The sequence below is a fragment of the Pantherophis guttatus genome, chromosome 5 (assembly GCF_059756535.1).
Source record: "Pantherophis guttatus breed Tessera chromosome 5, ASM5975653v1, whole genome shotgun sequence".
Classification (NCBI taxonomy): domain Eukaryota; kingdom Metazoa; phylum Chordata; class Lepidosauria; order Squamata; family Colubridae; genus Pantherophis; species Pantherophis guttatus.
The window spans coordinates 35,745,672-35,761,503 of NC_142067.1; the positions used below are offsets into that span (position 1 = coordinate 35,745,672).

General features: G+C 35.6%; 1 protein-coding gene across 34 annotated transcripts in view; it reads left to right on the forward strand.

Moving 5' to 3' along the window:
- BBX (BBX high mobility group box domain containing) overlaps window positions 1–15,832 on the forward strand; it is a 129,331-nt gene that overhangs the window by 65,761 nt on the left and 47,738 nt on the right. For all 34 annotated transcript variants that reach the window (XR_015734419.1, XR_015734418.1, XM_087894896.1 and 31 more), the window contains one exon: window positions 12,980–13,150. Coding sequence is in view for 32 of the 34 variants with exons in the window: in XM_034412948.3 (XP_034268839.2) it covers window positions 12,980–13,150 (171 nt within the window). In the remaining 2 variants the exon portion in view is untranslated. The remainder of the gene's footprint in view (window positions 1–12,979; window positions 13,151–15,832) is intronic.

Sequence of the window (15,832 nt, forward strand, 5' to 3'; positions counted from 1 at the left end):
CTGCAGAGCAGCACTGGGGATTCGTTGGAAACATGTAATTAATCCACCATAACTATTTTACACAACTAATGTTATTTTGTCAATAATATTTCATATTGAAATTTTGTTGTTCATACATTGTGAGCCAGCAAGAGCTGTATGAAGTTGGGCAGTACCTAAACTGAATTTAACTTATCAATTCCTTAGTATTTTTTTCTAAGTTCTTTAAATAAATCTTGGATGTTAGAAATAGGTTGGATTAAGAGAAATAATCTCTCAATCTTGAGAAATTAAGTCAAATAAATATGATCATTTCAAAAGCCAAACTCTGCAGCTTTACTTAAGAAATTCTGATTTTACAAAATAGAATCATTAATATTGCCAACTGAAGTGCTAGATTTAATTGTATATGTATATAGTATACCTGTACTATTTAGAATTAGATAAAATTGATTCAATCTTTACTTTTAATTAGATTTTTTGGAATTTACATCTAATACAACTAAAAATACGTATCATTCAGTCTAACAGTGTTACAAAGGACCTCCTATAAATTTAGAAGAATTTACTTTTATGTTCATATGTTAGGATCCTAGCCTCGTCATTTGAGGCAATTTAAGATACTAACCATTCCGTCTAATTTTTTAAAAATGCTAAATTAATTGGCAATATCCTAGAAAATAATCATGCATGGGAATAAATTTACAAGATCAGTGCTCACTCTAGGAGTGAAATAAGGCTGCATATTCTCCACTTACTTACTCAACCTTTATGCAGAAAACATAATGAAGGAAACTGGATTTGAATAAAATGAGCATGGTTTTAAAATTGAAAAAAGAAACATACTCTAGTAAGAAAGTCAAGAAATAGAGTGAAAAAATGGAATTCAGATTAAATATAAAATATACCAAACTGATTACAAATGATATAACTGTTCTTATAATTGACATGTAGATATTTGCCTTTTAGAATCAAGTATCAGCAGAAAACAGTTGTAAATCAAGAAATAAACTGCAGACAAACAGTTTATTTTTAGCCATGAAGGCCTTGGAAAAGTTATTCAGATGCCTGTACACCTCTAAACCTACAAAGATTAGAATGGTACAGGCAATAGTTTCCCTATGACATTCTTTGTATATGAAAATTGACCTTTTGAGAAAGCAGTTGGAATCAGTATTGAAGCTTTTGAACTTTGAGTTTTGGAGAAACTTCTTGAGATTGCCATGAATAGCCAAGAAAAAACACAAATGGTTCATCAAAAAAAATCAACCTAAAGTTCTTACTTGAAGCATAAGTGATCAAGTTTAATTTATCCTGCTTTGGACACATTAAAATGACTGCTCTCTGGAGAAGTCTACAATAGTGAATGGGAAAAGTGAAAGGAAAGGAAAAAAGATGATGAGCAGGAATTTATTTGGACTCAGTTGCAGCAGTGATAGGTGCACCATTGGAAAACCTGATCGACCAGATTGAGAACATATCCTCCTTTAGAAAATGTCTCTGGTTGCTAAGAGTTAAAACTGACCTCATGACTCATAATCATCAAAGTACACACTTTGGAAAAGACTAGGACAGTGGCTCTCAACCTTCCTAATGCTGCGACCCTTTAATACAGTTCCTCATGTTGTGGTGACCCCCAACAATAAAATTATTCCTAAGACCATTGAAAATATTTGTTTTCCTATGGTCTTAGGCGACCCCTGTGAAAGGGTCATTCGACCCCCAAAGGGGTCCCAACCCACAGATTGAGAACCACTGGACTAGGACATTACATGAGCATAGCACTTACCTGCTATTAATTAAATTCTCTTTTTTTCAGGTTTTCATGCAATGTAGAAAAATGTTACAATACTTTAACGAGTCTGTTCATTAATTTTAATGCAGCTCTTGAAACAGCTACAAACAGGTTACTTTGATAAATAGCAAAGAATTGTAAGCTTGCATAAGATTCTTTCCTGACTTGTATTTCTTCCTAATCATTTTATATTTTGTTTATTTGTTTTCAATGTTAAGGCATAGGCTTTGCTGTATATATTGAAACCATCATCCAGACAAAAGAGTTAGGGAAATTTTTAATAATTTAAATAATAGTCCATAAGGATACTGTAGGATGGGAAAATGTAGACATTGCTGGGCATAAAAGAAAAAGAAAAACTGAAAATAATTAGAATGGGAAATGTATGTATTGCCCTATAAGTAAGTTTTGAACAGAAGTTTTACATTTTTGGGTGCAATTTTTATTTTGAAACAAAATTAGATAATTATGCTAATTAAATATTCACAAATATGTTAGTTTTTTAAGAATATAAATATAAAATCACCACTAGGTGGCACCAAATTCTCACACAATATAATTGACACTGTTTTACTGTAGTTGTTACTAGCTGTTAAGAAAACAAATTTAAATGACTGAAAAGATAAATGTCTGCTTTTAAAATACTGCATTAGTATTTTTCAGCACTACTTTTCTGTAACTAATGTGCAATTGTCTAAAATGTTTTGTTAGCCTCAAAACAAAACAAAAGGTAAAAATTATTACTTCTTTTCTAGCAGCACAGTAATGTCAAATAACAGAAGTAGATTTTTTTAAAAGTAATTTTATCCATAGTTATTTTTTTATATATGTATCACTTGAGCTCTTTCAACAAAATTATTTATTAAGTGCATATACAAAAATGTAAATATTTTTATCTGGTCATTTAGAAACCCTCCATTAGAGGGCATTGGGGTCAAGCACCTAATTATGTAGATTAGAGCTCTATACATTTTAGAATAAGGCCTTTTCCAGCAATGCTCAAAAAAGCAGTCTGTGTTTGCATTGAGGAAATGCAGTAGCATAGATGGAAAGGCTCTAATTATGTATTTATCTTAATGTGCATTCAGTCTGAAGGAAAAAGAGTTTGCAAAAGAGGAACAAGAGGAAAAGCGAAGCTTTTTGTAACAATATATCTGCCCTCAAGTTATGAGGAATTTAACAGATGTATTAGATTCTAAGAAATGGAAGCATCAGGAAAGATGGTGTGTACCAAAAGAGAGTAGTATTCTCATAGTGGTAGCTTTTTTACACAACCAATAAATTTATAATCTAAAATTAGATTATAAATCCATATCATACACTGTAGGTGTTCTATTTCAGATACACTACTGGGCATTCAAGTTTGAACCATATCATGGATAAAAACAAAATGTAGATATTCTAAGAGTTTTTGGAATGAGTTAAGGAAATAAATGGACAATCTGACTCTGGAAACATGATTAGGTATCAGAACTAAGTTATCAATAAGATCACAAGGGACATAATAAAAAATGAAATCAGAGTGCTGAACAACAACAACCAAAAAAACCTAAATAGGCAGAAAGACAATATATTCTAAACATGAGTATAACACAGAAAGGCAGTAGTGAGATGTAAAATTTGTTACTACCGGTTCTGTGGGCGTGGCTTGGTGGGGGTAATGTGACTGAGTGGGCGTGGCCAACTTTTTTTTTTTTTAACTTTTAAAACCGTTTTTTCTACAACCTCTTCGGCCAAAGAGGTTGTTAAAACATGCTTTTAAAAGCCTCTGATGATCAGGCAACTCAGCTGGGATTGTCAGAGGCTTTTAAAAACATTTTTTCTTGGGCCAAAGAGGTTGTAGAAAAAATGCTTTTAAAAGCCTCTGATGATCCCAGCTGAGCCACGCAATCATCAGAGGCTTTTTTTTTTTTTTTTTTACTTTTAAAAGGATTTTTTCGGCCAAAGAGGTTGCAGAAAAAATGCTTTTAAAAATAAAAAAAGCCTTTGATGATCGCGTGGCTCAGCTGGGCATGGGGGGGGGCAGGGATTTTTGCTACCAGTTCTCTGAACCAGGTGATCCAGTCCGAACCGGGAGCATTTCAACCCTGCAGAAAAGCCTTGAAAAGACTGTCCATTAGTATCTCTCTCAAATCTATTGATGTGGGGAGGGGGGACAACAATAGATATAGTCTAGCTAATGAAGAGACATTTAAAATTATTTGATTTATAAATCAATGTTTAACTAGGTTTTTGTTGTTGTTCAGTTGTTAAGTCATGTCCAGCTCTTGCAACCCCATGGACCATAGCACGCAGGCCCCCTGTCCTCCACTTTCTCCTGGAAATTGCCTAAATTCATGTTTAACCAAGTGAGCCTGTTAATGATGAAATGAATTGTGGGAATATTACTTTGATATATTAGGAAATAAGCAATACTTGTAATTTTATTCTTCTAGTCAAGATTCTGGATTGGTTAATCAAGTTGTTTTCTATATCAATTTATTACCAAAATGGTGATTAGAAAATAGATAAAATATAAAATGAGGAACTCCACTTCTGTTTTTTGTCCCTTCTGTTTAGTACAGGTGCCCATTAACCTGTTTCAAACTTAAACCTTTGCCAGAGATAACATAAATCTACCCGAGTAGAACCCAATTCTGTGCCTTCAACAAGACAATAAATTATATTGTATTTAAAGCAAGTTATAAATCATTTACAAATATGCTTTCCATTGTTTGATTATCTTTAGTTTTTCTTTATTTGAGCCTTGACCAATATTCTTTCAATACAACTGTACTGTTAATTGCTTGGGTTTTGGATTTATTATTTGTCTGCCTTGATTAAGTTATATAGTTCTTAATGGCATCAATTATGGACATCTCTCAGCATTACATGACAGGCGTGGGTTCTAAATTTTTTTACTAACGGTTCTGTGGGCGTGGCTTATTTTGTGGGCGTGGCTTGGAGGTCATGTGACTGGGTAGGCGTGGCTAGCTGGTCATGTGACCGGATGGCCATGGCTATGTGTATAGGGACTACTCAGAGGGCTGAAAAAAGTCATTTCTGACAGGTCCTCGCACTTTTGACTGGTCCTCACACTTATAACCATCCTCACATTTATGCCCGTGCAGCATTCTTAACAACCATGTCACTCATTTCACAACTGCTTCTCTTCACCATGGTGACAAGATAGGGCAAAAAACGTAAAATGTGAGGACAGTCGTAAGTTCGAGGACTGGACAAAAGTGCGAGGACCAGTCAAAAATAATTTTTTCAGCCCTCTGAGTAGTCCATATGCACAAAAGGACAACCCAGAGGACTGAAAAAAGTGATTTCTGACAGGTCTTCGCACTTTTGACCATTCCTCGCACTTATGACTGGTCATCATTTATGCCCATTGTAGCATTCTTAACAACAGTGTCACTCATTTCACAACTGCTTCTCTTCACCATCGTGACAAGATAGGGCAAAAAACGTAAAATGTGAGGACAGTCGTAAGTTCGAGGACTGGCCAAAAGTGCGAGGACCAGTCAAAAATAATTTTTTCAGCCCTCTGAGTAGTCCATATGCACAAAAGGATACAGCAAGAGAGAGGGATGAAGAAAGGAGAAAGAGAGGGAAGGAAGAGAAGGGAGGAAGGAAGGGAAGGGAAATTAGAGTAGGAGTGAGGGTAAGAGAGAGAGGAAGAGGAGAAGGAGAAAGGAAGAGGAAGTAGGGAGGAGAAGAAGAGGGGGGAAGAGAAAGTAAGAAGGAAAGAAAAGAGAGAGGTGGTAGGTTTGAGGAAAAAGATTGCTGTACAATAAAAAAGATGAAAGGGAAGAAGGGCAACCCCAAACAAATATAAAGATATTAAGATAAAGAATGAATTGTTAAACTTTAAAGAATAAAAGAGAACAAATATGAATAAATAGCAATAATTAAAAACACACATACAAACATACAATGTATTTTCTTTGAACAGAGTATTTGGCCGGTTCACAAATTTAAACAGTGTTTAGTCATTTCAATTAAATTTACAATTTCTATATTTCTTTTTTGCCATATTTATTCCTCATCTATTTTTTTAAAAAACCAATATTACCCTTCATCCTCATCTCTAATCTTAATCAAATTCAGTTTTTCCCTTTTATTCTATATTATACCCCTTCCCATTGTCATCTATTTTTATATCCATCCTCACATTGGTTAATTATGTAATATTACAGTTGTTTAATACAAATTCAACATTTTAATATAAATCAATTAGTTATATAACTATCTTTTTTGTATATTAATCAATATGAACATGAATATTCCAATTATTTCCATGCAATCCAATTTCTTACAAATCAATTATATTTACCAATAATAATAAACCCAATAATTTCCCCCATATATTCCTCCAAACCACAACTTAACCATTTCTGCTTTCAACACAATATACAATTAATAGTATCTCAATTATTACAATTCCCTACTTAAATAGAGCTTTTTTTCTTTTGTGTTTTAAAATCTTGAACTCTCCTCTTTTGCCCTAAATTTCCCATTGTTTGCACCTACCTTTTTTGGTGAGCAAAAAGAAAAAGAAATCTCTCCCTGACTCATTTTGTCACGTTGCACCAGAGCCTGCTTTACTTTCAGTTTCGTTTTTTCACTAGCATAGCTACTCATTTGTTTTCTTTTAACACTGATCAGCTGTAGGACGGCCCTTTGAAGCCCCGCGGCAAGAGTTTAAACAGTTTTTTTTCCTCTAGCCATCAGCTGGGACTCAGGAGGCAGCAATAGATTGGGGGTGGGGCCAAATAAAAGGTAAGAATAACGCGGGGGGTGGAGGGGCGGGGGGGAGAACTGGTTTGGTGATGTCATATCGTCACCGCTACCAGCTCGTGGGAACCAGTGCGAACCGGGAGCAACCCACCACTGTTACATGACCATTCTAAAATAATTTAAAATTTTCTTGAAATTTAGATGTTTAGTTCCTTTATGATAGTTATGTATAAGCCTGACAATTATTTGAACTGTAAATGAACTGGAAGTTTCATTGCGCCATCCTTATTTATTTAGTGTGGTAAAAATTAAATGCACATTCCTAAACTATTAATTAGCTAGTTCCTTCTCACTTTGTCAAAACAACTCTTTTATTTAGTAATAAGCTGCAGTGAAGCGAATTGTTGGAATATCTCTTTAAAATATTAGTTCCTTTTAAAAATATCTGTTACAAAACTAAACAAACACATTACCCCCCTGATTTTAAACTGTGGAAAGAATGAAATAACAGTCTTAAAATGGAAAGAAAACATGATACTCAGAAAAAAAACCAAGGGACAGTTTTCCTTTTCTGTTACTTACTTATGGTAACTCAATTTATTGTTCTTCTCTGCTGGCAAACTGTAACCATTTGCTCACAGCATGTTCCCCATTAGGCCATTAATTCTGTAAAAGTTAGAAATGCTTATTACTAGCTGTCTGCTGTGAAACAGTACAGAATTGATTCACTGTCTGGTCAATAATTGGTACCAAGTAAATGAGCATTTTTCTTTTTTTACATTTCATAAATTGACTTGAATAACCTAGTTATCCTAGAGCTAAGATCCCAATTAAAATTAACTGTTCTATTAATATTAAATATCTATCTTGTTATTAAATCAAACAATGGATAAAATCATATATAAGGACATAAACATAGGTTTTGCATTTTATCAATACAGCATTATTGTTCTTGCAGTTACTGTCTTCCATAAAAATACTTGAATAGTACAAATAGTACAATGTATAAATAATAATTTATACTAGATAGATAGATAGATAGATAGATAGATAGATAGATAGATAGATAGATAGATAGATAGATAGATAGATAGATAGATAGATAGATAGATAGCAGGGCGGATAAAAATCAATGATTTTTTTAAAAAAATCAAAAAAAATCAGATTTATAATATAATATATATATATATTATTTATATAAATTTACATATAAATTATATGCAACTCCAAATCTCAACCAACAAATCCTCTGTCTTACACACTGACAAAAAAAATCAGAACACAAAATACAAGCTGGACGGATACGATCTAACAGACGACCCTCACTCTGTCAAAGACCTTGGAGTACTCATCTCAAATGATCTAAGTGCCAGAGCTCACTGTAATAGCATTGCTAAAAAAGCATTAAGAGTTGTTAACCTAATCTTGCGTTGCTTCTTCTCCGGTAATATTGAACTGCAAACTAGGGCATACAAAACTTTTGCCAGACCAGTTCTTGGATACAGCTCATCTGTCTGGAACCCACAGTGCATATCGTACATTAATACAATCGAACGAGTCCAGAGATATTTCACAAGAAGAGTCCTCCACTCTTCTGCTTGCAACAAAATACCTTATGCCACCAGACTCGAAATTTTGGGCTTAGACAACTTAGAACTTTGCCGTCTTTGATTTAAGCATAGTACATAAAAACATCTGCTACAATGTCCTACCAGCCAATGAATACTTCAGCTTCAACCAAAAAAATACAAGAGCACACATAGATACAAACTCATGGTAAATTGATCCAAACTAGATTGCAGAAAATACGACTTCAGTGTTGTCAGTGCCTGGAATGCACTACCTGACTCTGTGGTTTCTTCCCAAACCGCCCAAAGCTTTAACCTTAGACTGTCTACTGTTGACCTCACCCCATTCCTAAGAGGTCTGTAAGGGGTGTGCATAAGTGCATCAGCATACCTATCGTCCCTGTCCTAATGTTTTCTTTCATTTGTATCCTTTTCATCTATTTATAATTATGTTATACTTGTATCTGTCATAAAATACATGTTTGATGAAAATAAATAAATTCCATCCCCGACTCTTTCAAAACTGTAATGTTTGGTTAGCATGACTGGAAGCTTCTAATGATCCATATTCAATGTTTTCATTAACTCAATTTTATGTGGCATCATGATTCACTAGCAAATTGATGAAGTGGTTTGTTTCAGATTTTATTTTGTGCTGTGCTTCTGCCATTATAATGGAAATTATACTGAATGGATTTCTCCTATAACCTTCCATATGCTTTTCAAATATGATCTTGAGAATATTGGATTATCCCTTAAGTATATTGAGGAGTACTTGAGTCCAGAGAGTGGAAGAACAAGGGAAAGCTTCTCTTGGTTCTCAGATGCCTTTGAATAATGTTGATAGAGTCCATTGTTACTGCTATAATCTTTTTTTATCATTGTTTTATTTTCTTTTGATTAAACTGTATATTAAAACACTGAATAGCTAATTTAGAAAGGCAGTACAATAATATGACAGTAATAAAATTTATTTCAGGAAATATAATCTGCATGTTGTACCTATTTAATAAATTTTGCATTGTTAATGAGATAATGAACATCTAAAAAACATGAACAATTTTGTAAACAATCGTCCATAAAACAGAGAGGATAACAAGTAATATCTATTATAAAGTTTTCATTACAATTTGTAAAGACTATTTAAAATTCTGGTTCTGCTTGGTTTTAGACACTATTTTATTCTGAAAGATTTTCAAGTACTATACAATAGAGCACTTAGTATCATGCTGAGAGATTATTTATATTCTGAGAAGATTTCTTAATCTAGTTAAAGATGCAAGGAACAGAATAATTCCAGTTCTAATGGGTTGTAAAATGGTAGCAATTCATCAGTGCCTTTTTGTGCAAAATTATTTGTGATTTCACAGATCTTTTTTAAAAAAACTTTTAGTACTCTTTCATATAATTAGGTATCTTACCAACTGCTTAATTAACTGAACAGAGATGGATGGGACTAGTTTATGGAAATGAACTAACTAATCTAAACTTCTGGCATAGTAAATATCAAGTCACAGTATAGTAAACATTAGAATACTTAAATTTAAAGTGAAATATACAATGGTTCTTCTTGATAGTCCTCTTCCAAAAAGTATTATTTCCACTTTTCTTTTTTTTTAAAAGGTCATTAGTAATGAATTGGATGTATCATTAGCAAATCCCATAAGGACATAAACATTCAGCAGTTACCTATAATCCATATCTTTGTCCAAAGTTAGTAAAATATAGAAAAAGAAAATCAAGAAGTTTCACTGTAAATTTTTGGAGATTAGTGTTTAAGGTAAAGTTTAAGGTAAAGTAAAATGAAAAACAATATGCTGTATGAAACATAATTCCAAGAATGGAATTGCAAATTCTGAGCCTTAATAGCCTTTTTTAAAATACTTTTTAAAATAAATTTAAATTCTCAATGGTAGATTTAAGAATTTGACTACAGAGTCATAAAAAGTGAGTTCATTTATCGTATTTTTTGGAGTATAAGACTCACTGGAGTATAAGACACAGCTTAGTTTTTGGGAAGGAAAATAGGGGGGGAAATCTGCCTACCAGGTATTCATCTGGCTAGCTCCTTAGTCTGGTCAGCTTCAGCACATTAGTTTGCTCGTTTTGAGTGCACGCACGCTTTTTATTCCTAGCTTGGGGATTAAAAAAAAGCTAAGCACAGCTGAGAAGGACCTGCAATGAGAAAAGCAGGCAAAGCAGGGAGATCACTTCACTTGATAGCGCCTCGTTAGGGCTGAAAAAAAGCTTCGAAAAAGTTACATTCGGAGTATAAGACTCACCCAAATTTTCAGCTTCTTTTAGGGGAGGAAAAAGTGTGTCTTATACTCTGAAAAATATGGTAATTTGTATGCCATCCAGAGTCAATGTTGAGTTTGATGGCCTTATAAATCTAAATTATAAAAATAAATAAATAAATAAATATAGGTAGTCTGGTTAACAAAGGAACCAGAATTTACCTCATGTAAGCAATGTAATTTAAATCACAATATCATGTGACCACATCGCTTAGAGATGGCGATTCCAGCAGACCCTGTAGCGATCATTATGCAAGGATTGCTGTTCATCAAACTAGTGCCAGAGAGCTCACAAGCAGGCCAGACAGATAAATAGCTATTGCCAGGCAGGGAAGACTGTGCAGGTGGCAGATATGGCACAAATGCTGGGGGTGACTGTTGCCAGGTGTGGGGGGAATTCAAGCAACTTTTGGAGTGACTTGTAACCATCTCTCTACTTCCCATTGATTTTGTTCATGGGAAGTCTTCAACCATTATATATGCAAGCCAGTTGCCAAGTGCCCAGATCACAATCATATGATTGCAGGAGTGTGAGACAACTTGTATGTATGACTTTAAGGACTAGTCATTATTGCTCATTCAGTGCCATTGTAACTTCAAACAGTTGCTGAATGAGTAGTCATTGAACAAGGATGACCTATACCAGTTTTATTTTGCTATAATTTATAATCTCAACTCTATTACTGTGAAGCTTGTCATACAGGAATAACTCTTCACAGGATTAGCATGATCACAAGGTAAGATGACTCTCAAATGCCAAGTACCACTTGTGTTTTTATCAATTTTCAGTGGTGGTTATAACCCAAGAATAAACAGATCCTTTAAAACTTAGACTTTACGGCCGTATTAAACTAATATATCATATTTATTTACTTAACTGGAGAATTCTAGAGCAATTTTGGGATGACACATGGGGTTAAGAGAAAAAAAAATCCTGTTATAATATTTGATTTACCATACAGTATATATCACTGTGAAAATAATAAAAACTGAATAGAAGTTTAATATTGCCTTACTTTTCAAGGATCATAGATTTCCTAAACTTGCTATCCTTTTTATATTCACATATATATTCTAATTATTTTTAAGAAATATAACAGTTTTATAATTAAAGATATGGTTTAAAAACACAAGAATGTGTTACATATAATTAAGTTACATTGTAATTGAATGCAAATATATAAATGAGTTTCAAGTAAAATTACAGAAATAATAAAATGCATGAAATTAAAGGTGGTAGCACAGACTATCAGTTCCTCCAAGGAAACAAGAAATAGTCTGTTATGTGTGGTATATTATAGTAAAATGTGATCTAATGAAAATGGTAGATTTCCATTGTAATACTGGTAGTATTTAATAACTTGCTTCCTTTAAACTGGGAGAGGGGTTGTATTTTCATTGAAATCACCTACAGGAGTACTTCCTTAGGCATTCTTGTGTTAATCATATATTTATAGCTAATATTAAAGGTTCTTAACCCTGGGACATAATGAATTTCTATATGCCATTAACAAGAACAGTGGGTAGCTGAGATTTCTGGTTCCATAGAGGTGAATTATAGCTTAGTGAAGGAAATAATGAGCAATTGGAATTAAAAATCAGAAGTACTTACATATCTCCTGAGTATTTGCATTTTAGTGTAAATAAGTTTAGGATACCAAATATTATTAAAAAATATTCTGAGAACATGCAGTTTAAATAATGGTAATTTTAAGAGCCATTTTGGTGTTGTAGTTAAAGGCAACAGATTAGAAACCAGGAAACCTTGACCTTTAGTTCTTAGACCCTGGCTTCACATCTTAGATGTGAAGCCAGGGTCCCTACAAAATCTTCGGAACTGAGTAATTTACTCTGCATCTCAGAAAATTACCTTCAAATTTTAGGAGCAGGTCCTGTCATGCTGTGATACTAAAAATATGATAGGACCTACTGCTAAAATTTGAAGGTGTTTTTCTGAGATGCAAAGTAAATTACTCAATTCTGAAGATTTTGTAGGGACCCTGGCTTCATGTCTAAGGCAGAACTAAAGCTCAAGGTTTCCTGGTTTCTAGTCAACTGCCTATAACCACACCACCAAAATGGTTGTTAAAAACAACATTTAGGAGACCAGCACAATTTGACTTTACATTGAGATGTCATCTGATGGAAAATTAATCAAACAAAACTACTAACACGATCTTTCTTCCTCCCAATACTACTGGGAAATATATCACAAATATGAATGTCATTAGTAATAGTTTAATAAAATATATGTGCAGCCTCTGATTGAAATTAACAATTGAAATAATTCTTTCCCTTGTTAGTTGTTCTAATCGTTAGATTTTCTCCAAGATTCAGCTTGAATCTGTCTTTCCCTGTCCTTGAAATAAAGGAAAACATATCTTAACCTTCTGTGGAACATTCTTGAAAAGTGCTATTGTACATTGGCTTTTTTGCTATCTTTCTTCGTCTTCCACCCCACTAAAATTAATTATTTGTATAGAAGCATCGCGAAATGCTGAAAACTTTACAGTGAATTTCACTTACTAATAAATTATTTTTTCAAACATTGCAATACTATGTTTTCAATATACATGTTTTAATATACAAAATATACATGTTTATTTTCCTGGCAGGTCACAGTAATGAAAGGCAGCAATAGGAATAAAGATCACTCAACAGACGGAGAAGGAACTGGAAAACGACCAAAGAGGAAGTGTCTTCAGTGGCATCCACTACTTGCAAAGAAAATTCTTGACTTTTCTGAAGAGGAGGAGGAGGAAGAAGACGAGGAAGATATTGAAAAGGTAAAATTACCCTTTTGAAAAGTAGAATTAAGAATGACACCCCTAAGTTTATGCGGAACACAGGTTGTCCTCAATTTATGGCCACAATTGAGCCCAAAATTTATGTTGCTAAATGAGACAGTTGTTAAGTGACTTATGCCCCATATTACATTTCTTGCCACAGTTGTTAAGTGAATGACTGCAGTTGTTAAGTTAGTAAAACTGTTGTAAAATGAATCTGGCTTCTCCATTGACATTGCTTATCAGAAGGTTGCAAAAATTGATCAAATGACCCCGGGACACAATCATCATAAATATGAACCAGTTGCCAACATCTGAATTTTGATCATAGGAATGCTGCTGCAACAGTTGTAAGTGTGAAAAATGGCCATAGGTCACTTTTTTCAGTGGTGTTGTAACTTTGGACTGTCACTGAATGAATGGTTGTAAGTCGAGAATTACCTGTTTTAAGAAATTAAGCTCATTTATAAATAGCTTTTTTCATATCAGAACCTGCAAATGGACTGTATACTCAATGAACCATATCTTTAGTGGTGTTTTGAAGAGCATTTTTATAAGGCATGTACTGTTTTTGAAAACTAAGACGATATTTCCTGAATCATATTGTGGGATCCTGACTACAACAGATGAACATATTATTCCTCAAATTATATTTGATTAACAGATGAAAACACCAGACCCTAAAGATGTCAAAGTCTTTTCCTTGAAGTTGTGCCACCTTCACCCAAATACTGCTGTTAATATCTGATGCTAAAGAGAATGTATAAGCAGAATGAACCTAATTTAATTTAATTTAATTTAATTATTTAATTTAATTTAATTATTTAATTTAAATAGTTCAATTTAGGCACTGATTTTGATTTTGAGCCGATCTTAGCAATAGCACTTAGACTTATATACTGCATAGTGCTTTACAGCCCTTTCTCTCTAAGCAGTTTACAGAGTCAGCATATTGCCCCAACAGTCTGGGCCCTCATTTTACCAACCTTGGAAGGATGGAAGGTAAGGATCAAACTGCTGGCAGTTGACAGAATTATCCTGCAATACTGCATTCTCCCAGAAGGCTGCAGAGTGGGTCAGGAGTGGGATGATTCAGTTGGTCTGTCCAGTCACTGAGTCGAATTGTTTTGGCCACGCCTCCTCTGGCCTCCATCGCCTCCAGTTTTATTCGACTCAGTGGTTCTGACCAGACGTCTCTCTGAGTCTCTCACTCCTGACGGAGCTCAACATTTCATTTCTTTGCGATTTCGGCGCTGTGTGAGCTGGCCACTTCAGTTTTAGGCTGAAAACGCCGCCACTGCCATTCCAGCGATCATCAGCTGAGAGGCGGTAGCGTGTTTAAGTGCGATTTGGCATTTCGGCGCTTTTACCCTGCCGGTGGTTGCTGCAGCTGGACGTTAATCAAAGGAAGATACCGCCGATCCTTCTGGCGCTCATCAGCTGAGAGGCAGTCGCACAATCCTGTGAGCCACCGGCGGCTGCTATCACATCTGCTGCAGCCTGTCAGTTTGTCAGCGGCCATTGCCCCCGCGTCACCGCCACCGCAGCGTTTGCTGCCTCGCAGCTGAGAGGCGGCTACAGCTATTCCGAACGATCTCTCTCACCGATTCCCTATATATCCGCTGATAAAGAACTTGAAATAACGCCGGATATTTATCCACTTCGGCACATCGGGTCTCTGGGGAAACCGTCGCCTTCTGAGGCAATTTGACAACTGTGGCGGCCATTTTACCTTTAAAGGAGCGGCATTCCTCGTGGGACGGCCATTTTCATGAGGAATTCAGTGGTGGCCATTACACTAGCGCAGCAGTTATCCTGCTGAGCGCTATTTGTCCGGATTCATAACGGCTTCTGGTGCTGGCATTTCTCAGTTTCTGAGACAGCCGCCCAGCATTTCCTTTGTGTGCAGGCCACTGCCACCACTGCTCAGCCTTCCTTTCCAACATGGCGGACCAGTCTTCTACCAACAAGGCTGAACCTGGCCGCAAGGCCTCATCTATATCTGCTTCAGGCATAAAATCTCACCAGCCGTCACAAAGTGAGAGGCAGGATCTCCAAAGGCGACAGAAAGCATTGGAGCACCACCATCTACAAACGGAAAAGGTCAGAGTTGATCGCGAGGACAACTCAATCAGTGCTCCATGTGATCCCCAAGACCAGGGATTGGAGGATGATCCTGACTTATCCACGGCCCTATCTCCGGAGACACCGGACCGACAATCTGCCGGCTCTCCATTTGATAAAGACAGGTCAAAGGGGGATCCGTTTGCTTGTTCGATCACACTTCAGGATCCTCTTCCTGCCCCACCAACAGCTCAACGTTCCACCACTTCAGAACTGGAGGATCTTCCTGAGACGCTGCACCAATTGATTGCCAGAGCCATTTCGCATGGCATTGCTGCTGGCATTAGAGAGCATCGCTCCGCTTCATTAATTTCAGAGAGCCTCCATTCTAGGCGTTCCCGAGTCTCTCCTTCTGCCAGCCTAACTGGATCACATGACCGGTCCCCAATGAGATTAGGCGGCAGCGCTGACCTCAGATTGGACGACGAGCCACAGAGGGATACTGACCTCTCTAATGACGAAGGCGCCCCTCCAGATGTTCCGGCCTTCACGGGCTTATTTCCCCAGGGGCTTTTCAAGTCGCTGCTACACAAAGCCAAAGTCACATCTGGTCTTTTG